At 34.6% G+C, this 27,762-nt stretch overlaps 1 protein-coding gene across 2 annotated transcripts in view; it reads left to right on the plus strand.

The window, feature by feature from the left end:
* Positions 1-27,762, plus strand: part of SLTM (SAFB like transcription modulator) — a 42,444-nt gene that overhangs the window by 13,810 nt on the left and 872 nt on the right. The window contains exons 4-20 of one of the 2 annotated variants that reach the window (XM_036734437.1): positions 1,016-1,210; positions 1,686-1,733; positions 7,028-7,055; positions 8,486-8,954; positions 9,525-9,574; positions 11,572-11,690; positions 15,487-15,636; positions 15,746-15,855; positions 15,964-16,127; positions 17,055-17,140; positions 17,341-17,498; positions 21,210-21,390; positions 21,993-22,117; positions 22,771-22,941; positions 23,562-23,876; positions 23,987-24,131; positions 25,217-25,377. In XM_036734437.1, coding sequence (XP_036590332.1) covers positions 1,016-1,210; positions 1,686-1,733; positions 7,028-7,055; positions 8,486-8,954; positions 9,525-9,574; positions 11,572-11,690; positions 15,487-15,636; positions 15,746-15,855; positions 15,964-16,127; positions 17,055-17,140; positions 17,341-17,498; positions 21,210-21,390; positions 21,993-22,117; positions 22,771-22,941; positions 23,562-23,876; positions 23,987-24,131; positions 25,217-25,377 — 2,675 coding nt within the window. The remainder of the gene's footprint in view (positions 1-1,015; positions 1,211-1,685; positions 1,734-7,027; positions 7,056-8,485; positions 8,955-9,524; positions 9,575-11,571; positions 11,691-15,486; positions 15,637-15,745; positions 15,856-15,963; positions 16,128-17,054; positions 17,141-17,340; positions 17,499-21,209; positions 21,391-21,992; positions 22,118-22,770; positions 22,942-23,561; positions 23,877-23,986; positions 24,132-25,216; positions 25,378-27,762) is intronic. The other variant, XM_036734438.1, reaches the window with a different exon arrangement.

The raw sequence follows: 27,762 nt of genomic DNA on the forward strand, positions 1-27,762 counted from the left end.
AGGTTGTCTGTATCTGGATCCCAGAAACTCTCCTATCCCCCCTTCCTTCCTCATAAAAGCACAACAGATTCACAAAGCTATACTAGAGATGCTGGGTCCCTTCTTCAAGAATGATGTCCCATCCACTGCCCCACTTTCCTTTACTGAACATGACACGCCCTGCTGGAACTAGAAATCTTTAGGGCAGCTTCCTGATTTGTCTGGTATCCGTTTCCACCTGCCCCCCTTTAACTTGTTTATATCAAAGTAGTATTAATTGCAGTAATTTATGGGAAATGCTAAGCATTTGGTATTTATGCTAAATTCTATATAGCACATTTATTATACATTATCATTAATTATGTCAGATTAACTGTTTTATTTGCAACACTAAACTGTTTCATATATGCTCAGTCTTCATAGTTTGTTCAATAGCATGGTCATCCACTCACAACATAAGAAGAGGGAACGTTGTTTGAACATGTATTGAAAGAGGTAACCATGTCCCAAACCAAAATGGTTAAGATTAATTGATACAATCTACCATGCAATGAACTCCTGTAATCAGTTACCACATTTTCTCAAAGCTGAGATTTGCAAGTGGTTTGTGAGATTGAATTTTGAAGTATAGCTTGTGGGAATGGTGAGATTTATTTTCTGTGAAATTATATCTTTTGTACAGCACCTAAAATGTGGCTTGGGAATTGTATAATAATTTTTTGGAAGTTCAGAACGCCTTTAAAAGCAATTTAAATTTTGTCCTTCCACAAAAATGGGAGACTTGGTGCTCAAAACACATAACTTTGGATAATAATGTCTGCCATTTTACAAAGTGCAGTTGATTGATAAATTTAAAATGTTTGAAGATTGTTTCTGGAATAAAACAAGTGTCATTTCAGAATTTTGGGGGGAGGGGGGATATACTGTTAAAAGAATAGGTTAGAAAATTATCCTTTTTTAAAAAAAAAAAAGTAAGATAGTCAGTGGTATTCAAGCTAATGGCTTTGGTTTTACCAAATGTTCTTGCCATTAAAAGGAAAGTGAATCAGAGAATCAAGAGACCAGTGATCCAGATGGAAATGATGAACTGAAGGACTCTGAAGAATTTACTGAAAATGATGAAGAAAATAATAATTCCAAGGACTTGTCTACTGCTGAACAGCATAAAAAAGATCATGAATTAAAACAAACGGAAGCAATACAAGGCAAAGAAAAAGACCTTGAAAATCAGGTATTTTACCACCTTTGTTAACTATCCTTCAAACTACTCCCCCCCTCCCCTTTGTCAAGTTGCAAGGACATAATTATTTTTGTAGTCAATTGTGTATAGTAATGTTTGGCCTCCAAATGTTTAATCAAATATTTAATCTGAGCTATCATGTTGCAGCTATTCCAAACCTTGATTTTGGAAGTAATTGAACTTGGAACGAACTTTGAAATCTGTTGATATTTTTAAAACAGTTACTTTTCTGTCTCCTTAAAGGAGCTCAAAGAGAATTTTTTTGATTGCTTGGTATTTTAAGTAACACGTCAGTTCTGTAGTGAAAGGAGCCTGAATTATTATTAAGTGTTGATTTAGTACCTACTGTGTCATAGATGTTCTATAGAAAACATGATACGAATATACTATTTTCAGATCGCTAAAATCATTTTCACATCACCCAACTACTTTATTCAGACAAATTTGTAATTCCATTTTAACTTAGGAAAATGAAGGTCAAGAAGGTGAAGAAGATACCTTTCTTACAGTCCCAGTAAGTTTAATATTGTTTTATTAATTGACTTTATGGGAGTAAAGGCCTATCAAAGTGGCCTTATTTTGGCCTCAAAATTCTGTTATGCATAAAACTTTCTTAACTTTAATGTTGATTTGGTCTCATATAGTATATATTAATATTTTAGTTGCTACAAAAATGACTAAGAATTACTGAATCCATAGAAAGATTTGTCCCATTTTACATAAAGAGCATAAATGAAACTATTGTTTCTACTCTGAAACACTTGCCCCTTGACTCAGTGATTTTTAGCTTTTCTGAAGCTGATGCTCTGTTGTTTAGTATCTGTGCTTCTTAAATTTGGAAAATTATCCTTAAGAAGTACTGTGTATATGGTTTGGGGTTTTTAGAAATTTAATTATGGGAATTTTATAACACACTAGGGGAGTTTATTTTTTAATATAAATTTTATTTCTATCAGATGTCTAGAAACTTGAGCACAAAAGAGTTGAGTTCATATCCTGATTCTGTTTCTTACTGCCAGTTTGACCTGTCCAGGCCTGTACTTCATCATCTAGGAATGAAAGGGATGGATGATATGATCTCTTGATTGTATAAAATGTCATGACTCAGTCTTTCTATAGAAAAGGCTCGTTTTGGTTAGAGTAGTTTCATCTAACGGTGGAAAGGTGTCTGACAGCAAGCTCAGTGGAAGGTTCCAGTTTAATTACAAGGTGATGGTGAGCTTGCCAAAATACTAAGTTAAGGATGTACTTTTTTTGGGGCAGAAAGTCTTCTGCTAAATAATTAGTATTTTATTCCCTTTGATTCATCGGATTGGGTCAGTAATCTAATAATCCAGGCCTTTTGGACAAGCCTTTTATAAAATCCCTCTTAAAAGATTGTTTGAGTTTATATTTTGTTGTTGCCTTTAGAGTTCATGTCTTTCAAATATTCTTCATTGGCCAACCCTTCAACCTTGAAGGGATTTGAGTTTTTTTAAATATCCCCATTGCATGGCTTTTAAAATGACTGAAAAAACAATTCCAGAAGATTATTTCCAAACCTGTTTTGAGCAGTGCAACTCTCAAGACCATTTTAAAAATAGAAATTGGATATTTTTAGCTAATCATTGAAAAATTTTAAAACTATATTCTATAGTTAAATTCACCATTCCACAAATAAGTCATTCATATTTTTTCCATTATGATAGTACCTCTGCCTAGAAGGAATCCCTTTAGTAAAATTAACACCTGACATAATTTGGTCAATCATTTGGAAAGTCCAGTCCGTTTCCCAGGTGCCCCCCCCCATAATAATAAGCTTCACTGTATGTTTTTGCTTATATATACGTAGATCTTACTTGGACTAGTTTTCCTCACAATAATCTCTCTCTTCTTTGAACTATCTCTAGCTCTTATAGCTAGAACCATACAATGCAGTAGTTACAGAGCATTTGTTCTGTTTTCTCAATTAGCATGCAAGTTCTTCTGGGGGAAATAGATAGAATAGTGCTCGATATTTAGTAGACTATTAAAAAGAACTTGATTTTTATATTTTTAAACCCAGCCTTCAACGTATAATGTCTAAATATATTAGGTCATGGATCTCCATGCTTTCTAGAGGAGGACCTACCTTTCATTTTCTTGTGAGGAGGGAAGATCTCCCTTGGCTTTTCTTATTAGGGTACAGTGACTTCCACACAGTCAGCCTGTAAGAGAGTTCTTAGTAAGTGTTTAGGAGATACTTTTTAACAATAGCAGAAAATAATTTTTTACTTCAGTTTGCTGATAGATTGCTTGTCTCCATCACAGCCTCCAGAACACAGGATAAAAAATGGCATGCCAGAAGCATAGGCTTTGTGTATGACCTTCAGTCTGTGGCTAGATATTTGTAAACCCGGGTTCATGATAACATAAGACAAAATTAATGTGATAGAGTGAGGTATATGGTTTATTATTTATATTTTTAATTAGCATTTCTAATTTAAACTCTCTTGAGTTGGGCATAACTAATGCTCTCTGGGTTTCTTAGTAGGGTAGGTATGGATGCGAAAGGTAGAGCTATGAATTCATGTCTTCCGTTGGCCACAGAGGAACATAAGTCAGATTGATTTGTCATTTTGATTTAGTGTTTTATTTTTCCCCAGTTTCATGTAAAAACAATTAGCATTTGGTTTTAACACTATTGAGTTCCAAATTCTCTCCCTTCCTCTTTTCCCATGTGCCCCCCACCTCCATTGAGAAGGCAAGTAATTCAATACAGATCATACATGTGTAGCCAATGCAAAACATTTCTGTATTACTCATGTTGTGAAAGAAACATGGACAAAAAAAATCTGAAGAAAAATAAGTATGCTTTAGTTGGTATTCAGACACCATCAGTTTTTTCTCTGGGGATGGATAGCAGTTTTCATCATAATTCCTTCAGCGTGGTTTTGGATCATTGTGTTGCTGAGAATAGCTAAGTCATCCACAACTGATCATCCTACAATATTGCTGTTACTTTGTACACAGTACATTTCACTTTGCATCAGCCTGTGCAAGTCTTTCTAGGGTTTTCTGAGAGCATCCTGCTCATCCTTTCTTATAGTACAATAATATTCCATCATAATCACATACCACAACTTATTCAGCCATTCCCCAATTGATGAGCATCTCTACAATTTCTCATTCTTTGCCTCCAGAAAAGAGCTGCTATAAATATTTTTGTACATATAGATCTTTTTCCTTTTTTTAAATCTCTTCTGGAATATAGACCTAACAGTGATATTGCTAGGTCAAAAGGTATGCATGGTTTTATAGCCCTTTGGGCATACTTCCAAATTGCTGTGTAGAGTGGTTAAGTCAGTTCACAACTTCACCAACAGTGCATTAATGTCTCATCTTTCCCACATCCCCTCCAACATTTGTCATTTACCTTTTCTGTCCTATTAGCCAATTTAATAGGTATGAGGTAGCACCACAGAATTATTTCTCCAATCAGTAATGAGAGTATTTTTTCATTTACTTATAGATAGCTTTGATTACTTCATCTGAAAACTGATCATATCCTTTGATCTTTTCTCAGTTGGGGAATGGCTCTTATTTTTATAAATTTGATTCCATTCTCTGTATGTTTGAGCAATGAGGCCTTTATCAGGGAAAATTGTTTCAAAAAATTTTTTGCAGTTACTGTTGCTAACTGTATTTCCCTCCATCCTATCCCCCCACCCTCATTTATTCTATTCTCTTTCTCCTTTCACCCTGTCCCTCAAAGGTGTTTTGCTTCTGACTACCCCCTCCCCCAATCTGATTTATCATTCTACAGATGTATTGGGTCACTATAAGACAGATGAGAGAATGGATACGTACATTGTCAATGGAAAAACCATTAAAGTGCCTAGTCTGCTTGCTTAGGGTGGATCAAGTGTTGTTTAAATATGTAAAGATAACTATGTGCTGTCTTCATATATTAAATTTCATTTTGTTTTCAGAAGTACTTAATTAAAATAATAGTTTGTTACTAAATCATTCTTTATTAAAGGTATGATTGCCATAAACTGATACTTGTCAGATATTTGCGTATATAACCAAAGCAGGCGTATTTTTCATTGTCTTTGTTAATTATTTAACTTATGTCATATATTTAGGACCTTTGTGACTTTATATAGTGGATTTGTTCTGAACTAATCTCAAAGTCAGAAAGACTTTGGATTTTCAGTGCCTGCTTTCTACATATAGTGGCTTTGTGATCCTGGGCAAATCACTTACTTCCTTCAAGCTGCAGGACATGGTTTATTTGCGTTGGATCTTAAATATAGAACTAGAAGAAGCTGTAAAAATGATCTAGTTTAACCTCTTTTTCTAGCTTTGTTACTTTGCCTATGATTTGAAATCAGGCTTTTCTGCCTCCAAATCCAATACTCTTCACTACAACACAAGAGGGAGTTTCTTTCTGGGAGTTCGTACTCTAATGATTTTTTCTTGTTGTTTAAATTTAAGAGCTAGGCTTTATACAGTTGATTTATATTCTCAAAGAACAGTCACCTTGCAGTTCGTCTCATTCCATTTCACCAGCTCTCAACCACCCAGCTAAGTAAAATTGTAATATGCAGAAGGAGAAAAAGGATTGGAATACCGTGTACTTAATAAGCTTCCTTTTTTCCCCACTAAGTTTAAAGGAATTTTTAAAATATCTGTTAATTCCTCTCCAGGTCCTTAAAATGATTTCTAAAAATATATTTTGATGACCAGAGCATAACAAAATGAAATGATTATAAGGTTCCATGAAGTTTGTTATACTGGAGGTTTTTTTTTTTTTAACTAGTATTGGTTAAAAGAATATTATATTGACGGTTGCTTTGAACCTATTAGCACATTTCCTTCAATGGCTCCATTTCCTTTAGTTTTACGTTAATTGCATTACTTTTTTTGTGATTCTTGATCAGTCTGTAACTGAGTAATTTGTTTTCGGCATTTTTAGTTAATTTACTTTTCAGGTAACAAATGTGATTCAGTCACCTAAATGTAATTTTTAAACTGTTAGTGAAATCTTGGCATGTTTTAACAATTTAGAATAGCTAAATGTACTTTGAATTAGTATTTGTACCATTAATATCTATATCCATGTGTGGATTTCCTGAATAGCATTATGCACAGCAGAATTTTTTCTTATTGGGTAGCTTCCTGTAGCACCCATTCAAATATGAGTTTGAAATAAAAACGAGTTTTCATAAGCAGGTTTGAGGTAAGATACGCTTCAAATACTATGATGCATATTAAATAAAAGCGATTTTGGCTTTTCTGTTCCCTGCTGTCCTTTTTTTTTTTGTGTGGATGCTTTTAGAGTTTAGTGTTTTTATAATTTTACATCTAACCTTTGAGGTCAAGTAAAAGGCACCTGTCTGGTTTTGATTTTGTCCTTTGCAGGATCCTTACAGGCCCATGAAAACAAGACAGCTCTTTGGGTTAAGCTCTTTGACACCATTCTGAACATTGTAACCTTAAAGTAGCCTTTGCACTGTTGAATTGTAGGAAGAAAATATTTCAACAACAACTATAATTTATTCTCAAAGAAATTATTCCCTTATCTGAGGTTAATTATGAACACTATTTGAATTATTGAAATGTCCTTGAGTGTGTAGTACCTTTCTCTTCCAAATAAGGTATACTTGCAACAGGCTGCATTTATTTTAATGGAGCATAGATGAAGCAGAATACTTCACAAAACTTGGTATTTCTTGTTTATAAGGTACTAGTTTATGAAAGGTACTAGTCTATGACCTTGACATAGTTGAGATTGTTATTGAAGTTATTAATATTTACATTTGATTATTTTTTTTTTAATTTTAGGATGGTGAAGAAGAAGAAAGGGAAAAAGGTATGTTTGAAGTTAAATAGAGTTAAAGGGTTGCAGAGATTATGAAAATGGAAAATTAGGAGGAAGTAATTAAAGAATTCTTGACTTGAACCTTAACTTTTAAAATGGGTTTGTCTTATGGTAATTAGGTGAATTAAGTAGAGCATATTAACCAATTTTTTTCATCTTTATTTTTTAAAAAATATTTTAAGATTTCTTTTAGCTAAATAGTACATATCAGTTACTGTGGTGGATATATCACTAAATGTGCATTTCATTAAGCCAATTTTAATCCTATTAAAAAATTTTTAAATCATTTCTAGCAGACGGTAAGTTGATGCACATAACCTATACTGCAGTAACTCATACGTGCTCCCGGAGCCCTAGTATATGATTATATTTGAATTTTACACCTAGTCCTGAAAATGGATCACCATCAAAATTTGGTTTTCATTTGCTGCTGCTTGGAAATGGCAGTGTGCTTTGCTTAGAGAGCAGCTTTTCAGAAACTTCCATGCAGAGCCTTCTGAGAGAGTTTCAGTGGCTTAAAAGAACCATCTGATGAAACCACAAGTACAGCCACCACAGGATGCCACTCATCTGGTCATCAAGAGGTTTTAGAAGACTTCTTGGATAGAAATCAAAGGATTCTACATACTTTGGACTAGAAAGGACATGGAACAGTGTTTTAAGCAAGGCAGCCTGATAAAGCATTGAAGTTACCGAGTAAAGCTGCAGACTGAAAATGTTTACCAGGGACCATATGCCTGAATGAAGTCTTTCTGTTTTGGGGAGTGCAAGAAAGAAACCATTGAACGTGATAATTGTAGGACTGACTGAACATTGTTGAATATCTGTGAAGTGAGGAGGAAGACTGAAAATAGCCATTATACTCTGAACATTTGGAGACGTTCATCTTGGGAGCCTTCTACAGCATCTTTGTGTATGATTCTGGACTGCACCAGTCAACAGCTGAATTGGAAGACTGAAAAGACAGGACCCTGAAATACTTTGACCAATTTTGACCCTTATCTTAGACTGTAAACTTTTTCGAGGAGTCATGATGCTGCGTAGTCCTGAAGGTCACGAAGTCTTAATCTATGATGTCTCGAACATTGAATAGTCAGTCTGTACGTTTAAAATTATTTATGGAGGAAATACTTCGATATGGCATTAACTTAGAAGCAGATGTGAAGAACCAGTATCTCCTGGATGGAACCATTTTCTCACTATTGTTGTTTGATGGTATTTGTATGTAGAAAATTTTATTTTTTCTCATGAAGAATGAGTGATCCTGGGTAAAGGATTGTTTGTGTTAATACCCTTGTGTTTTTTTCTTACCTTCCATCAGTGCTAATAATTTGTATTTTCTAGGTCCTAATCTAGCTTATGAATATGAAATTGTTTAAACTTCTTGTTTTGCCATATTTATTCCTGTTAAATCCTCTTAGATATAGCAGGTTCTGGTGATGGTACACAAGAAGTATCTAAACCTCTTCCTTCAGAAGAGAACCTAGCTGAGGCTGATCAGACAGCTCATGAAGAGATGGAAGGTAACACGTCTGTGAAAGAAGCTGAGGATGACAACATTTCGGTCACAATCCAGGCTGAAGATGCCATCACTCTGGATTTTGATGGTGATGACCTCCTAGAAACAGGTAAAAATGTGAAAATTACAGATTCTGAAGCAAGTAAGCCAAAAGATGGGCAGGATGCCATTGCACAGAGCCTGGAGAAGGAAAGCAAAGATTATGAGATGAACGAGAGCCATAAAGATGGTAAGAAGGAAGACGGCGTGAAGGGTGATGCTGTCGAGAAGGAAGCCAGAGAAAGTTCTAAGAAAGCAGAATCTGGAGACAAAGAAAAGGATACTTTGAAGAAAGGGCCCTCGTCTACTGGGGCCTCTGGTCAAGCAAAGAGGTTTGTTTTTCTATGTCAGTTCTTTACGATACTGAGTTCCAGCATTCAATAAGATCACTCTACATTAAGGGGGTAGCATCAAGAACCTTGTACAGTAATTAGTATCTTATGATCCTGCCTATAAATTTTTGAACGTCATAAGTTACTTTTTAAAAAAAAAATTCAAGATCTTCGTATATACAGTTTGTCCTACTGATTGCATTGTCGAATTGTCAGCATTTATTTGTTTTTTTTTTTCAAATTGACGAGTTTTTTGTGTTTTATTTTTAAAATCCTTGTGATGATGGTAATGAACAGCTATCAGTTCTAAGAACACAAAATGAAGTCAAGTCCCATTCCTGAAATCTGGAGAAGATGGCCATATATCCACTGAATAGAATTGTCAGAAAATCTAGATCTTCAGGCATCTTGGGGAAAATCAGTGCAAGAATCCCAAGGGAATCATTTGTTCAAATAACCCAATCCAGCCCTTTGGAATTGTTAATTTGTATCAATAGCAGTAGTTTGAAATGCAGTGTGTAGCAAGTAGTTCAATTTTTTCAACTTTTTTCTGGTGATTTGCTTCTTTAGCTCTTCAAAGGAATCTAAAGAAAGCAAGACATCATCTAAGGATGACAAAGGTAATCACTTTTATCACTTTATTGGCAGTAGGGCACATTTTCCAGAGTTAATAATTCCGTGGCAGTTCCTATTATAATTGAAATCTGTCGTATTTCCAATGTCAGGAACCTTCAAACAGTATGTGGGCTTTTGCAGTATCTCCCATCTTTTAATTGTTTTACCCATTTTTTTATGACATTATTAGATGCATAGTAGTTACATATAAAGCATTCGGTTGTTAGAAGCAGTGCATGTCAGCCTCAGATGTTGGGAAATGGGTGTCATTACATATATAATTCAATAATATAAATGTATACTTGTTAGGAAAAGCTTAGATACATTGCCACTTCAAAAGTGGTGTAAAGTAAGTTAAGTCTCTTCTGTTCTTGCTTTGGAATATTTAAAGAAAATATTATTTCCGCCCCATCTTTTCCTATCATTTTCTCAATCCTTGTGTTAATGCTACATAAAGAGACATTAAAATACGTTAGAATTCTCAAAATTAAATCCATTTTTTGTAAGCTTGGACTTTTTCTTAAAAGCATGACTTAAAGTCTTTATGGAACATTAGATCTGAGTCTTCTAAATTTCATTTTTTTTCCTTGTTGAGGGTGTTTCATACAAAAAATGTAGAAATTGAATAATTTTTTTAATGAAATATAAGGCTGTGTTTTATTAAATCATGTTACCTAATGCTCATGAGTTACATCCTTTATATAAAACACTCCATTTCGAGAAGAATTTAAGGAGGCCCCAGTCCTGAACATCTGCCTTTTAAGTCATGATAGTTGGTGTTCATAATGATGGTATTGAAACATTTGAAAATCTTAAAAGCATCTTTTTAATAATTAGTAAAAACTGTTTAGTTTGTAAAATTCTACAAAACACAACACCAAAAATTAATGATATGAAGATGAGTGGTGTTTGTTTTTATGTATTCCTACATAGTAGCTCCATTATTGACAATAGTTGATTAGCCACAATTTTTCATTGCTACTGCTCCATTTATGATTGTTGTATTGCCCTTTCTGTATCATATTTGAAGAAGCATAGAAGGGTGACGGAAGTGTTCTATTTCCCTGGGCATTGCATTCAAATCTAGCAAATGATCATTTGAATATAAGAAAGCCACTAAAATATTCCCTTGTAAATTATTGTATTGACTTACAATTTAATACCTAGCATGTATACATTACTTTAAGTTTTAAAAATTAGCAAACATCTATTTAATCCTCATGAGAACCCTGTGAGGTAGGTGCTATTATTTTCATCCCATTTTACAGATGAGGAAACTGAATCCCAAAATGGTTAAGTGATTTGCCAAGGGGGTCACACAGCTAGTAAGTGTCTGAAACTGCATTTGCACTCAGGTCTTCCCTACTCCAGATTCATGCTCTTATCAACTATGACACCCAGCTATCTTTAGTCACTTGTCCAAGAGATTACATATAGTATTTTATTATGTTAGAAACTCGGCAGTCCAAAAGATGCTTTCTGTCAAACCTCAGAGCCATTTTTCTTCAGTTAACGCCCATTTTCTCTTATCCAGAGTAGTACTGCAGATTAGTTGATAGCTAAATTTGGTTATTACACATTTACTTGGTAAAATCTCTTAATTTATCCATTAGCTCTCCCATTCCACATATTTAGTCTTCACAGGAGAGATGCAGTCAATATTTACTTTTTTTTCCTATTCCACTTTTACCTACATGTTGGTAGAGTAGAAGTGGGTAACAGTTTACATTCATATTTTCTGGAATAATATTGTTTAGGGTTTTATTTGTTTTTCTTTCTGAAGATAGCAAAATACATGACTTTTAAATTGCCAGGTTATTTACATTTTGTGACTTACCTCTCCCCCTCCTTCCCCCCAGTAGAATTTTTATGTTTATGAATTGTGGTTTTGAAGACACGTGGCCATCTTGCCTTTTATAAATTAAGACAGTGCATATCTCGCATGCATAAATACACAATTTTCATTACCATACTAAAGCATTTGATATGAAATCTGTTTCAGGAAGTACAAGTAGCACTAGTGGCAGCAGTGGAAGCTCAACTAGAAATCTCTGGGTTAGTGGACTTTCTTCTAATACCAAAGCAGCTGATTTGAAGAATCTCTTTGGCAAATATGGAAAGGTATTCTTTCACCAATTTAAGCACATATTTCTGTTGTGTATTTACACTCAGTGAGTGTAATAGATAGATAGATATGCACACAGGAGTGTTAAATTGGAATGACATCTTTCACAGCAGTATATTTCAGAATAATTATTAAACTATTACAAATCAAATGACTGTCATTGGACATAATTGTTAAGCTGTATTGTATTGGTGTTCAGAGCACTGTTCTGGTGATTAAGTGAGCTCAGAAGTTATTTTTAATTTTGTTGTAATTTGGTGGAGTTTAATACTTAATAGTTGCCTGCTCAGTCCTTTTGGTAAATTAGAATAGCTGAAAGGAATTAATAGTATTGACTAGTTTTTGGTAATTACATCCTAGTGACCTATTGAGATAGGTGTCAACTCCTTATAAACTTGGGAAACTTAGTATGGTCTCAGAACCAAGTTTCATCTACATTTATGACAGGAGTTGTGAAGAACTAGCGTAATTGACTTTTCAAAAATGCTTATCATTTCCCTTAAGTCTATAACCTAACCCTTTTCTGTGCTAGATATAATGTGCAAATCTTTTCTAAGTGGGAATCTTGGGATTTAGTTAGTTGAAATTGAGAAAATTTAAAGAATACTTATGTTTAAAATGTGTTTAGTAACTAGTCATCTTTAGCCTTTAAAAAATAAAGCCTAGAGAATTATATTTTTTTTCCAAAGCAGATGTTGCTTAAATTGAAAACTGTATTGTCACATGATATGTTGACACAAATTGAAGTTAATGTAGCTAATAATTCACATCTTCCAACCACAATACCATTTTAAAGTTTTTTGGTGGGGTTTTTTTCCCCTTGGGGGCCCTTACAAGTATAGTCAATAGGGGAAGTTGTAAGAAATTCAAGGATATATTCACGGATACTGTTAATTTGATTAGGAGTCACTTTGGGACTAATAGTTGTTGAAGTTAGTGTATAACTATTAGTAATATTCCAAGATCTTTTCCTAATACCTGTAGATTTTTTTCTTTTATTTAAAATTATATGAATTTTCTGTACACTATGATTATAGAACCCATAAGTTCTCTTTTGTGACTTCCAGTTGAGTTGATCTGTTTTTCAGGTAATCTGGAGGTAATTACATTTTTAGTGCTTCTAATACCATGGCTTTAGGGATATAAAAATGTAGTTTAAATTTTATTTTTTTTTAAAAAAGTACTCCTTGTTATGGATAGAAATATATATTAACACCCAAGGAACATTTAGACTTCAATATTTGGTTGCCAGAACCCCAGGAATATTTCTAAGTTTTGTTATGAAAAATGATAGCTTCATCTCAAAATACCTGGCTAAAAACTCAGTGCTTTGTAACTCATTTACTTCTTAATTATGCTCTTTTCCAACCTACCATACCAGTGGTTTTTTTTTTTATCTCCCTCCCCTCTGATCCAGTTGGAGGCCACATCTTTAGGTCCCCTGATAGAAAAAGTTTTATCTGTGTTTCCACTGCTATATGTGTCATGAATAAATCCTTAGAGAAGAAAGTCAAGAGGTACTAGCAATGCAAGCACCTAATAACATGACAAAAATAAAATGGGTTATATCTTAGCAGACCTAGAAACGACTGCTTGTTGATGACATCAGGTGTTTATGTAGCTCAACGTTCAGCATCAGTTTATTAAGAGTTTAGGTTAAAATCAGTACCAAATTAGAAGAAAGAACTTAGTCAACTTCAATCTGTTTTTGAATGCGTGATACCAAAAAGAAGAAATGGATTAAAAAAAACAAACATTGACTCTCCCGACATCATTTCCTAAAGAAAGTCTAGCAGATGTAAATCAGTTGTTACAAAAAGGAATAAAGAACCATAGAAAACTGACTTAGCCAGCAAACATTTTATCTCTTTAAACCCAAGAAATAAGGTGTTCAGTGGCCAAACTATTTTAATATATAAACTCATTTGTAAAATCTTTATAAGGGAGATAGTTGAAAATTATATTACTATCTATCTGATGACAGTGAAAAGTAGTTAGAAGAGAAAACTAGCTTTTGTAGACCTTGAGACCCTATTAAATCAATTCATCCCAAGATTATTTAGGGGTGAAACTAAAAGGACGATTTTAGGAAGGTTCTGCCAAGATTACTATGATAAACTAAAACTATATTCTCCATCAGTGACAGTGAGTCATTAAATTTGGGCTAGACTTCATTTAGAAAAAAGACAGGAAGTGTGTCTGTATGCAAAAGTATCAACAACTACTTACTTATAAGTCTGTTCTCCCATCCTTACAAAAGTGAGAATAATTTACACACATTTCAAGGGCATCCTTGCTAAAGTTACGGGAAGAGGACAGCCATACTTTTGCAAATGATATTTAGTACCAGGCCACATCTTTACAGGCATAGTATACAGCTTACTGAACACTGTGCTTATTGTTTATTGGCTCTTAAAAATACATTTTATTTGATGATAGCAAAATGCCATGTTAAAGATACTCTTTCAACAAGCTGCCTCCTGTTTGTGTATTAAAATCACACTCAATTATCTGAAAACTATTAAAACAAAGATAATTTTGCTGGAAAAGACCTCCACTCCCCTGGCTCCCTGAGTTAAAAATATTAATAGGGAGGTGTATATTTACCAGAGATATTTTCCACTGTCATGAAGGATGTCCAAAATGAAGAGGAATTCTGTATATATGATGAGGGTCCTTTGGATGCTTTTTGTTTGTGGGTGACATGCTGATTACATCAAGCCTTGGAACATTGCAGAAACTTCTAAATGAGAGATCCATTATCATTCAACAGAATTCGTTCTTAACTGTTCTCACAGAAGAAACCAAGTGGATGAAGAATGGCTGTTGTCCAGATCCTGACATAAAATTAAATGGAGAAACCTATAGAACTGATTGAGTGTTGCATGTCTTTGCTAGGCACCACAGATGCATAGTGAACTGGGCCCTGGAATGAATAGCAGAAGGAAAGACGGCTGGATTGCGTGTGGGAAATAATGACATGCTTTTAATGACCCAGAGCTTCCTCTTGAAGTAAAGGTCCACCTTTTTAACACCATTATTCTCCCATGATGGTATATAACTGCAAAGGATGAAGTGCCATGATTCAGAAGAATTAAATTTGCAGGTCTCCGAAAAGGCAATGGAGAGGTGCATAGTGAGCATAAATAGGCTACTGCATATTAATCAATGAAGAATTGCAAAGCATATGTGGCATAAAATGTCAGAGAAATGTAACTAGAAAAAGGTTTGACTGGTCATGTAGCCAGATTGCAGGATTACCCATGGACAGCCCCACTGTGCTATATATAGGTACTCATGTAATGCCAAGATCAAGAATAAAACTCCCCCAGCAAATTGGTCAAGGACCCCTTGCTAAGGATTTATTGGACATAAGCAAGAGTTGGACAGGCTGAGAAGGTATGGAAGAGTGAATAATCTTTATCGTTGAAAGATGTCGACAAATTCATAGCAGAATATATCAAAAATTTAATCTCATTATTGGAATTAGTTTTAACAGTTTTATAATCAGGTTGGTTAAGCATGATTTCATTTAAAAATACTTTTATATATACATATAAATTTAGAAGTTACACTGGGAACCCTGTGTCAGTTCCCATTAAAGTAATTTAAGCGAGCTAATTTTAATCAATTGCTTCAGTGACTGTATAGAATGTTTAGAGTGATATTGAAGGTAATGGAGAGTGAAACATTCTTTTTCAGATTTGAAAGGAACATGGTGGTAGTTCTACACTTGTGCTTATCTTAAAATGATTTTCTAACACTTTGCAACATTTAACCCCTTGGTCTTAGGTACTCAGTGCAAAAGTGGTTACAAATGCCCGAAGTCCTGGAGCAAAATGTTATGGTATTGTAACTATGTCTTCAAGTACTGAGGTAGCTAGATGTATTGCACACCTTCATCGTACTGAACTTCATGGACAACAGATTTCTGTTGAGAAAGTAAGCTTTGCTTGATAGCCTATAAATTAATAATAATGATAAATTTCAGGCATAGTTTTCCTTTATTTTAAAATTTTGGCATGGGGTTCTTTTTTTTTTAACCTTTCAGGTAAAAGGTGATCCTTCTAAGAAAGAATTAAAGAAAGAAAGTGATGAAAAATCAAGTTCAGGCAGAAGTACAGGAGATAAAAAATCTACAACAAGTGATAAAACTAGCAAGTAAGAATTTACTTATTTGTCTGGTATTAATAGCCCCACAAATTTTCTGGCATTGTAGTGAAATACCTCTTACCCCTTGGTTTTTCTTTTGTGGGGGGGGATGATTAGGACTCAAGCATCTACCAAAAAAGAAGAAAAAAAATCTGAAAAATCTGAGAAAAAAGAAAGTAAGGATACTAAGAAAGCAGAAGGTAAAGATGAGAAGGGTGATAATGGATCAAGTGGCCCAACTTCAGAGTCAATTAAAAAAAGCGAAGAAAAGAAACGAATAAGTATGCCATATACCTTTATTTTTTCCATCTGTTTCCCTCTCTCTAATGCATCATTCTGCATAATTTTATTATATAGCATTGAAGTTCAGATCAATATTTAATGTTTTAAAGTTGCTAGTTATTAAGGTAAAAATCATCAGATATTTGTTCTTTCCTTAACCAGACATTATTGATCTAGAATCTAAAAATCTTTGAGTAAGGCTGTTTTTTCTCTCTCCACATTTGGACTCTTGCTGTGATCACTGAGTTGTGTTTGATTAAGGGAAAGGGGACAGCATGTTGTAGTGCAGAAAAGGATAGGTTTTACTAGTACAGAACTCCAGAGTGCTGCTGATTAAAATGTAATTGGGAAATGTTTAACAAAATAAATAAAAATACCATGCAACGTAGCTTATGTTAATTTGTATTTTTCTATGTCAATTTGCCTGATATCATTGGTGTAGTAGATAGAGAGACATAATTATTTGGAGACCTGGGTTTGAGGACCTGCCTTTCCTAGATAAATTAGGTTTGTGCCTGAAGGCTAGTTGTTTGATCTTTTGATGCCTAAGGCACTTCACTTTAAGACTTTAAGTTAATGCTGATTTGCTGATATGTATTGATGGAGACTTTCCATACCAAAAATTCCCTGTATTTATGAAATGACAAGTCCAGTGTAGAAAATGGGTGTATGGGATTGAGCAGTCTGTCTTTAAGGTGTTTTCTGTAATCTCAACCTGCATTTTATAAAAGTACTTTTATATTGTATTGAGTGTTCTATATATGGTGCAGATTGGCTAAGGATGATTACGTGATAATTCCCACCCCCAAGAAAAATAATTTTTTTGGAATTTTTTTCTATTTTTCTGTCTGAATAAAATCAAAACACAGTTATTCTGTTTTTGGGTGATTCATACTTATTTGGCTTTTCCTACTTTTTTTCATCAGGTGCAAAAAGCCCAGGTCATATGGTAATATTAGATCAAACAAAAGGAGATCACTCTAGATCCTCAAGAAGGGGTAGATATGATAAAGTAAGTCTATACTAATAAAATCTATTTCACCAACTTTTCTGTTGTTAATAGTTTTCCACTGGTTCTCTGGTTTTGTACTTCTAAAATACTTTGATTTCACTATTCTGAGTAAGCCAAAATGAAAGAAAATAACTGTCTTTTTCTAGAAGTCCTTTTAACATCTAATAGAGTAACTTAGCAGATTTTATCTAATCACCCAGGTGGCAAGGAACAGGGAGAGAGCTAGTCAAGACAAAAAGAAGGACAAAGACTACAGAAGTCGCAAAGATATACTGCCTTTTGAAAAAATGAAGGAACAGAGAATGCGAGAACATCTAGTACGCCTAGAGAGAATACGACGAGCAGTGGAACTTAGAAGGTAAGGAAAAAATGTCGTCCTTTCCTGTAGGAATAAAGAGGGTGAGAGTAGATTTAGAGCTGGAAGAAACCATTAGTATTATTTAGTCAAACCCAGCCTTTTTACAGATTAGGAAATTTTGAAGCCCAAATGGCTAAAATTGCTTGCCAGAATGTAGTAGGTAGCTAGCTTTGGAATCAGCTTCTCCAGTTCCAAGTTCTGTGTTTTTTCTGTGATGTAACAGTTTCATGACTCCCTGTAGTGATATAAACCATTTATCTGCAAATTGATCAATACTGTCTTTTGATTACAAAATGATAAAATTTAAGTGTATTCCTATAGAATTTTTTGCCCCATTGTTGACGGCCGGATTAAAGATGATAACAAATACCTTAATATCACATACGTACTTAAAGGAGAAAAGAGGTGTTACAATGATTTAATCCCAAGCCAGAAGCTGAAATACTGTTTGAATATTTAAAATGTCATGGGAATAACTTTTTCTTGTGGTTAAAGCCATAGGAAGGGGAGTAGTGATGTGGCTTCAGCTGTTGATGTGCTCTTTTTCTTTAGCCAAAAGCACCCTTTTAAAATTCTAAGTTAATTTTTTAGCTACATTATTTTTAGCTGTTAGTGACTTATGTTTTGGGGGTTTTGTTGTTTATTGTAAAGGTCCCCCTCTTTTTTTAAATTACATTGAAGTGTTACTGGTACAAGTATTGTCATATTTCAGATTAAATTTCTTTTCCTAAGCTTATTAGAACTATGTAATGGCTTTCCAGTTCTCAGAGAAGTAATCAGTTGTTTCTTCCTGTTGTCTAACACAACAACTCATTCCTATTAAAAACACAACAGCATAGGTACAAATGGATTATTCCTTAAAATAATAAGAAACATCTACCTAAAATCATCAGCAGGCATTCTTTGTAGTAGGGAGACACTAGAAGCTTTCCCAATTAATAAGATCAGGAGTGAAACAAAGATGCCTATTATCCATCAGTATTATTCAGGATTGTATTAGAAATGCTAGCAATAGCAATAAGAGAAGAAAAAGAAATTGAAGGAATCAGAATAGGCTGAATAAAACTATCTCTTTTCTCAGACAATATGATGATGGACTTGGAAAATCCTAGAAACTTAGCTAAGAAGTTGGTGGAAACAATAATTTTAGCGAAGTAGCAGGATATAAAATAAACTCACATAAATCATCAGTTTTTCTATATATCACAACAAAAACCTGCAAGAAAAGATAGTAAGAGAGACCCCATTTAAAACAATTATAGACTATATAAAATAACCTCGTAAGTATGAAGAACATGAACACAATTATAAAACACTTTATACAAATAAAGTCAAGATTTAAATAATTAGAGAAATATTAATTGTTCATGGGTGGGCAGAGCTTACATAATAAAAATGACAATCCTTCCTAACCTAATACTTATTCAATGCCATCCTAGTTAAATTGCCAAAAAAAATTACTGGGCCAGGAAAAATGATAATAAAATCATTTGGAAGAACAAAAATTCAAGTATATTAAAGGAATTAATGAAAAGAATGTAAGGGAAGGAGGTTTAGCAGTGCCAGATCTTAATAAGGCAATAATTATCAAAACTGTCTGGTACTAGCTAAGAAATAGAAAAGTAGATCAGTGGAACAGAATAGGCATACAATATAAACTAGTAAATGATTAAAGTAACCTTGTGTTTGACAACTGTGAAGATTTAAGTTTTTTTAATTTATTTTTAGTTTTTACCATTCACTTCCCTGAGATTTTAATTTATTTATTTTTAGTTTTCACCGTTCACTTATATAAGATTTTGAATTTCAAATTTTCTCCCCTTCCATCCCTGCCTCCCCCCCACCCACCCAATGCGGCAGGCAAAGATTTAAGTTTTTGGGGTTAACAATCCACTGTTTGGTAAAAATTGTTGGGAAAATTGGAAGGCAGCCTGGCAGAAATTGAATATAGATTTGATCACGTTAAATTAAAAAAGTGTTTGTACAAATAAAACCAACATAGCCAAGATTGTGAGGAAAGCAGAAAATTTGGGGGAGAGGCAGCATTTTAGAGACACTTTCTCAGATAAAGGCCTCATATCTTAATATTTAGAGAACTTTGTCAAATTTATAGGAATATGAGTCATTCCCCAATTGGTTAAAGGGCCAAAGGATATGAACAGGCAGTTTTGTGATGAAATTAAAACTATATATAATAATATAAAATGCTCTAAGTCATTCTTATTAGAGAAATGCAAATTAAAACAACTTTGAGATCTCACCTCATGCCTTCAGATTGACTAAAATGATAGAAAGGAAAAATGACAGAAGTTGGAGGGGATGTAGAACAATTAGGACATTAATACGTTGTTGGAGGAGCTGTGAACTGATCTAACCATTTTGGAGAGCAATCTCGATTTAGGCCCAAAGAGTTATAAAACTGTGTCTACCCTTTGACCCAGCAGTACCACTCTTAGGTCTATTTCTCAAGGTGATAAGGGAAAAAGGAAAAGACCATATACGGTCTTTTTTTAAGAGCATATGTGCTCTTAAATATTTATAGTAGCTCTCTTTGTGGTAACAAAAAAACTGAAAATTAAGCTGATACCCATCAATTGGAGAGTGGCTGAATAAGTTGTGGTAAATGAAGTGATGAGCAGGTTGATTTTTGAAAAACATGGAAAGACTTACATGAACTGATGCAAAGTGAAGTGAGCAGAACCAAAAGAATGCTATATACAATAACTAATAATTTTTGAAGAAAAATTGTGAACAGCCATGTTATTCTGAGTATTATACATACTCAGATCAACTACAAAGGACATGTGAAGGAAGAGGCTATTCACCTCCATACAAAAAGCTGATAAATAGAAGTATGTGAGTATGGTTTTACATAGATTTATAAATCTGTTAAATTGTGGCCTTTGCTTGTGTTGAGTGGAGAGGAAAGGAGGCAGACTGTTTGGAACTTTAAATGTAATCTGGAGCTAATTATTACAGATATAAATAACCTTCCCTACACATCTATCCACTGAAGGTGCACTATGTTGTAACTAATTTATTAGAATGACAGTTATTCATCAAGAAAAGCTTAAAAATGTGAGGAGTATATATACAAGTGTATATTTTTTATTTATTTTTTGATGGAAAAAATGGTAAGATTTTGCTCCTTTAAAAACAAGAATATAATTATGTGGCAAATTCACTTAAGTTGGCTTTCTTTTCTCTGGAAATATGAGGTATTACTGTGGTTGTTTTTTTTAATGTTTTTTGATCCCTTTAAATAGGTATCATGTACACTGCAAGTATAAGAGATTGTTATATCAAGATTACTTAAGCTGAGCTTTTTATGTTTCTTAGGCCTTTTTCCAACTGTACTAAAAATACCAGAAATTAAAAATAAAAAAATTCAAACACTAATTTGTGTGTGTGTGTGTGTGTGTGTGTGTGTGTGTGTGTGTGTGTGTGTGTGTGTTGTTTTTTTGGAAGGGAGAAGGAAAGCCAATTGGGTTTAAGTGACTTGCTCAAGGTCACACAGCCAGTAAGTGTCAGGTGTCTGAGGCCAGATTTGAACTCAGGTCCTCCTGACTCCAGGGACAGTGCTCTATTCACTGCCCCACCTAGCTACCCCAAACACCAAATTTTTTTTAAAAAAATTTAAGATTCACAAAAGGTTCTCTTTCACACAATGTCAGCATAACTTAAGTATGTCTAAATACTGATTTTTGTTAGACGAAGAGAAATTGCAGAGAGAGAGCGTCGAGAGCGGGAGCGCATTAGAATGATTCGTGAACGGGAGGAACGAGAGCGCTTACAGAGAGAAAGAGAGCGACTAGAAATTGAAAGGCAAAAACTAGAGAGAGAGAGAATGGAGCGCGAACGCTTGGAAAGGGAACGCATTCGAATTGAACAGGTGCATTCAGTAAAGCTTTTCATACTTGACAATCATTTGACCTGTAGTAAAATTTACTTTGCTTCTAATAAGTCTAGTGTTAGGGCTTGAATTCAGTTACTGAATGTTAAGTACTAGTTCTCATTTTCAATGAAAATAAAATACTTTTATAGTTGTTTGGCAAGCTAGTAGTTGATAGACTTCTGCAGCAACATGTCTAGATAATATCATAATTTAATTTTGGATCTTAAACTGCAGTTGCAATCCAAACTCTGTCATCTTATAATCACTTAAATTTATATCTTAGTAAAATTGAGCAGTAATGATCGTAGCATCTTATTAAGGCTTGGAAGAGAAGATTCTGTTCCGTAAACAAATGTTATCAAATGTGACACTTTAAGTCATATTTCAGAGTTCATTTAGCTACTTTCATTTTAATCAAATAAAGCTCATGAAGATTCCCCTGCTTTAAAGTGACATGCCCCAAATCATACAGTTAATTAATTATTGATAAAACTGAGGTTACAGCTCAGATCTCTTAAACTCATAATCCATTGTTCTTTTTATGCAACTGTTAAATTTTGCTTAGTCCCTCCTTCTCTGTTATGTCATCCCCTTTTAAGGAACGTCGTAAAGAAGCTGAACGTATTGCCCGGGAACGAGAAGAACTTCGAAGGCAACAGCAACAACTTCGTTATGAGCAAGAAAAAAGGAATTCTTTGAAACGTCCCCGTGATGTAGATCATAGGTAGTTTCTCACTTTCTTTTACTCACTGTTAGTATTGACCTTTTTTTTTCCATTATGCCAAAAGTTAGGCAAATGTTGAATGGATTAGGATCTTAGTGCACAGTTCAGCATACTTCTGGAGCAAAGGGAGCAAAATAATGGAGCTGTCCTGAGAGGGACTGCTACCATGCTGTTTGGTGCATGCTGGTATACAACTTGCTTATCCCATGTAAAACTTCTTTTTATTTTGCAAGAAAACCAATCTACTAATTTTTTCCAAGCTCGTGTATTACATTGCATATTTAAACCTCCTAAGTAAAAATGAATAGTTAAAAATAAAATGTTCTTGTAGTGGTGACAGCTAGAAGGATCGAATTAGCTGAGTAAGTAGTCCTTGGAACACTGTTCCTACCAAAGCTAAGTGGTCAAAGAACTGAAAGGTTTGAGGACCATTGGCTAGAGAGAGCTCACATTTCTTATCTAAAGACATCACTGTTTTAAGTGGGTGGATTATCTGTAGATTATAACATAAAGGATATTTCATATTTGACAGACATGGAAAATCTTCCTGTGAAATGTCAGATTTGTGCATTTCAGTTTCTTTTTCTTTTTTTGTTTACTTTAACATTTAAAATAAATTTTTAATCCAACATTCTTCTCTCCACCTCTGCAAGGCGAGATGATCCTTACTGGAATGAAACTAAAAAACTGTCTCTAGATACAGATGCACGTTTCAGTCATGGATCTGACTACAATCGCCAACAGAACAGATTTAATGACTTTGATCATAGAGAGAGGGCCCGATTTCCTGAGGGTACAGCAGTACAGTCTTCATCTTTTGAAAGGTAGGTTTACAAAAAGCTTTCTTTAGCTTAATTGTTTGGTATATGAACTTTTTTGCTGCTAATTTTGAGTATGTTAGTATTTAATTAAAAATTTTAATACAATATTTGATATTTAGGAATTATATTTGTTTGCCTAATGAGAACATGATTTAATATTTGAACAAAATTTAACGGATTGTGATAAAACAAGTGAGGTCATTTCCATACTGTTGAAAAACTAATGGCAGTTACACTGAAGTGGGGTTTTTTCCCTTCTTTTCGAGGGGTGAGGGGTGATGGCATGTGTGTACAGAGACTAACATTCCTGCAAGGCAGAAAAGTGTGTGAAAGGTTGTCAACTACTGTATATTTCAGTTTCTGTGGGGTGCTAAGAACAGTTTCTTTGCCCAAAAAGCTTATTTTACTTAGTTTGTGTGGAAATTGTGAGTCATCACAATATTACTTATAAGCACTAGTGACGCTGTTACATTTTAAAGAAGGCCATCTAGGTTATATGAAGAATTGAGAAGAGGCAGAGTTATTTTAGGTGGGAAAAAAAGGAGAAAACATTGATTTTTTTTTTGTCTTCTTTCTGAGCAAGAAAAATTGAGATATTTAACTCTTTTAAAACTTGTCAACAGGCGGGAGCGCTTTGTTAGTCAAGGTGAAGGGAAAAAAACACGTCCAACTGCACGGAGAGAAGATCCAGGGTTTGAAAGGTACCCCAAAAATTTCAGTGATTCCAGAAGAAATGAGCCACCACCACCAAGAAATGAACTTAGAGACACTGATAGACGAGAAGTGCGAGGAGATAGAGATGAGAGGAGGACAGTGATCATTCATGACAGGCCGGATATAACACATGGTAGACACCCAAGAGAGGGTGGTCCAAATCCTCCTAGGCAAACTAGTTGGAAGAATGAAGGTGGCATGAGCACGGAAAAACGAGACACAAGGTATTCCACTATATTTTCTAATGTTTACCTAGACTTGCTTCTTTTAACAGAGTTAGCACTTGCTTTTGGACTTTGATGACCAAGATCCTGATTGCAAGTTTTTCTTTAAGGGGTGAAAGACCAGAGAGATCAGGAAGAGAAGTTTCTGGTCACAATGTAAGAGGTGCTCCTCCAGGGAATCGCAGCAGTGCTTCTGGTTATGGCAGCAGAGAGGGAGAAAGAGGCGTGTTAGGAGAAAGAGGAAGTGGTGGACAGGTAAGTGTCTTTTTAAATTCAACATGAATTTTTCTTTTGGATTGCTCTTTAAATTACAGGCATAATTAACATTGCCTAGTCAGCATTATTTAACTGTAGTTGTTCAAGTCTAATCAGTTCTACTGCAGAACCCTGCTTTAATATGTTTCATTTCTTCACCATGTGTAATGTCCTCCATAATCTCTCTTCCTTTGATTTTGTGGAATCAGTTAAAGACAATATTGCTTGTCTTGCATTTATATTAAATAAACTATTGCCTAAAAGGAGAAGTGTGTTACGATCACTTCTCAGGGTATACTGCTATTACTTAGAGAGGTCCTCTGATTATTTCTCCCACTTAGAGAAATTAATCATGTTAAATTTATCATCTCTATTTACCATGCTTTGGTCATGGGACCCATAGCTTAAAACTCTTAAAAGATTAGCAGTTTTTTGTAATGTTACTGTATGTTGAAAGATTAACTTACTGTGAAAAATTAGAAAGTCTTTGAGAGTATATTTAAAGGCAGATAGTTCTTGTTAGGCTGCCATGTCCCAGAAAGTACAAACGCTACATCCCGCATGTCAAACATCTCAAGTTAAACAGCAAATCAGACAAGCTTGAGATACCTGCTTGATCTCAGGACTGCATCCTCTGGTTGTGTATCATACTGTGCTCCCCTTGGGATATTTGATGGTTACTGAGAATTTTTGAGATCTTCAGGGAAGGAACAGTCTATGAATCACTAATAGGCAAGTGATTTTATTTTATTTCATTGATTTTTTTCAATTACAATTTTAAACTTTTTTTTTAATTTTGAGTTCCAAATTCTCTCCTTCCATTCCCTCCATCCTCTTTAAGTTGACAATTTGATACAGGTTATACCTGACTCACTGCCATTTTAGATGTCTGCTAGCTACATTAAGAGTGAGAACATGCCCTGAAAGCTACCTAGCCTAAAATTCAGATGGTATGCCTCTGCCCTACTGCAGACCAATCACAGTGCTTTATATAGGGAGTAGAGAGCAAAAAATTTCTTCAGAGTAGCCAAATTGTCAGTACTGGCATGATCTCCTTAATTTTTCTGTAACATATCCTCTTTCAGCATTATTCTGAAGATCGACATGTGGTTGAACGCCATGGTCGTGAAACAAGTGGACCAAGAAAAGAATGGCATGGTCCAAGTTCTCAAGGCAGTGGATATCATGACACAAGGAGAATGGGTGATGGCCGGGGAGGAGCAGGCATGATACCCCAGCATACAAGGTAAAATAACTCTTATTAATGCTTTTTTCTGTGTTTGTTTTCCTTCAGATACTGTTGAGCACTAACTATGTACACAGTATGCTTCTGCTAGCTCCTTTTTGGGAAAAGATAAAAAAAATAGAATATTGGTACAATCTTTCCCTTCATGGATTAATGTTTATTTCTTCCCATCAGTAGTTGACATGACTTATTTATTTAAACAAATACTTGTTTTTATTCATTTGTCACTTTGGAGAGTGAATGTTTATCCATAGATGAGGAGCCATGCTCTCTAGATTTTTTCTCTACCGTTCCTTTTTTTTCTCTACCATTCCTTTTTAACAGGGAAAAAAGTAGGAGTCCCACATTTTGCCATTCCAGAAATTCCTAGAGCACATCGAGAAACAGCATACTGACTAGGTCTTCCATGATTATCGTTACAAACTACGTATGTCAGTGTGATGATAGAGAACTGATTTCAGAGCCAGGAAGACTTTTGTGTTCACTTTCCTCTCCTTGATACATACTGGCTGTATGAACCTAAGCAAATCACATAAGCTCTTAGTGCTCTTGGCAACTCTTTAAGACTGGAAGTTGCTGCAAAGGTGCCAACCTGTATTTTAGTAGAGGGAGTTTCCTCATTTGGGAGCTCCCTCTTCCAATGAAATCGTAGTCTAGTCCTTATCCCAGATGTGATCTCATATTCCTACATACATAGAATCTTAGAAATCCTCAAGATTGGCTGCTCCAAACTGTATCCAAATGAGAAACCTCCCTGTTGAACAGGTATTTATCTAATCCAGCCTTTGCTTGAGGACAGGAAGAATCTAGTCAGCCTTTGTCCCATGTATAAATCTTGAGTGTTAAGAAGTTTTTTCTTATATTAGATCTGGATTTGTGCCTCTGCAGTTTTATCCATTACTCCTAGAACTGTCTTCTAGGGCCAAACAAGTCTAATCCCTCAAGTGTTACCTTCTTCAGACACATCCTAGTTCTTTTGGCCAGTCTTTAGTGTCCATCCTAACATGTAGCATCCAGTTTTGGAAACAGTACTTCAGATATTACCTAGCTAGTGAACAGTACAACAGTACTCCCACTTTCATGGTCCTAAATACAGTATCTTTCAGGGCAGCCTAACATTGTATTAGCTTTCTTGGCTGCCTTGTCACATTGGTGACTTATGGAGCTTTTAATACACTACATCTCCCCATTTAAAAAAAAAAAGCTGCTTTTTAGTCCCACGTCCTGTGTCTTATACTTGTAAAGTTGTCTTTTTCAACGTAAAATTTTATACTTGTTCTTATTGAACTTCATCTTACTAGATTTGGCTCAATATTAACAATAACCTGTTGAAATATTTTCAAATCTTGTTGCTCTCATACTGTGTTAACACTCATCTGAGTCTTATCTGAGAATACCCTGCTGTCACAGTGTTTTTAAAACCAACTTCAGCATTTCTTTTCCCACCATAATTGGTTTTAACTATTTGTATATATTCTCCCAAGGGTTTTATTCTATAATATTCTTTTACTAACTTATATCAATTCTTCCTTTAAATATCTCTTTCCTTTCCTTCTTCATTCCTTCCTCTTCTCCACAGCTTAACACCTCCGTATTTGGACTAGTGCAATACCCAGTCTTCCTTCAACTAGTCTCTTTTCTATCATAAACTAATTTGAAAATGTGATTAACTTGTTTGTTAAGAAAACCTTAAATTATGTCTCATAATTTAATAATGGGCAATGTGATATGGTAGGGAGCTGGTCTCAGGGCCAGGAAGTACCTGAGTTCAAAACATCGCCTCTGAAGCATGTGGATCATGTGACCTTGGGCAAGTCACATGGTCACATTGCCTCTTGACAACTAAAGCTATAAGTTCCCAAGCAGGTGCTGATATGCACTGGTAGAGGGAATTTCTGAGAGGCAGTGCCCTGCTGATGAAATTAAAGGTCTAGTGTCCCATTCCTCCCTGCCACAGCCAAAAAAAAAGAAGTCTAAACTCCCCAACAGGCATTTAAATTTAAGGCCTTTTGTGAACTTAATTCATCCAACCTTTAGCCTTGTTTTCAGATTAGACAACCAAACTCTTCATTCTGTCTTAGCCTAGTATACTTAATATACTTAGTATACTTAGTATACTTAATATACTTAGTATCCTACAGACATAACTATGATCAGTTTTACCTTCAAGTCTTTGCTTATGTTCTTCTTCCCTTCCATCTAAATCTTTCCCCATCTTTTAGGATCTACCTTCTTCTATACAGCAGCTTAAAAAAATATCAACTATTCCACATCCATTTATCTTAGCCTTTTCAAACTTTTAACATTTTTCTGTTCCACTCATTTTAGCAATTACTTATATACTACCTTATGTTTAATTTTTTAATGTATGTTTCTTCTGCCTAT

This window comes from Trichosurus vulpecula, chromosome 8 (assembly GCF_011100635.1).
Source record: "Trichosurus vulpecula isolate mTriVul1 chromosome 8, mTriVul1.pri, whole genome shotgun sequence".
NCBI classification, from domain to species: Eukaryota; Metazoa; Chordata; class Mammalia; order Diprotodontia; family Phalangeridae; genus Trichosurus; species Trichosurus vulpecula.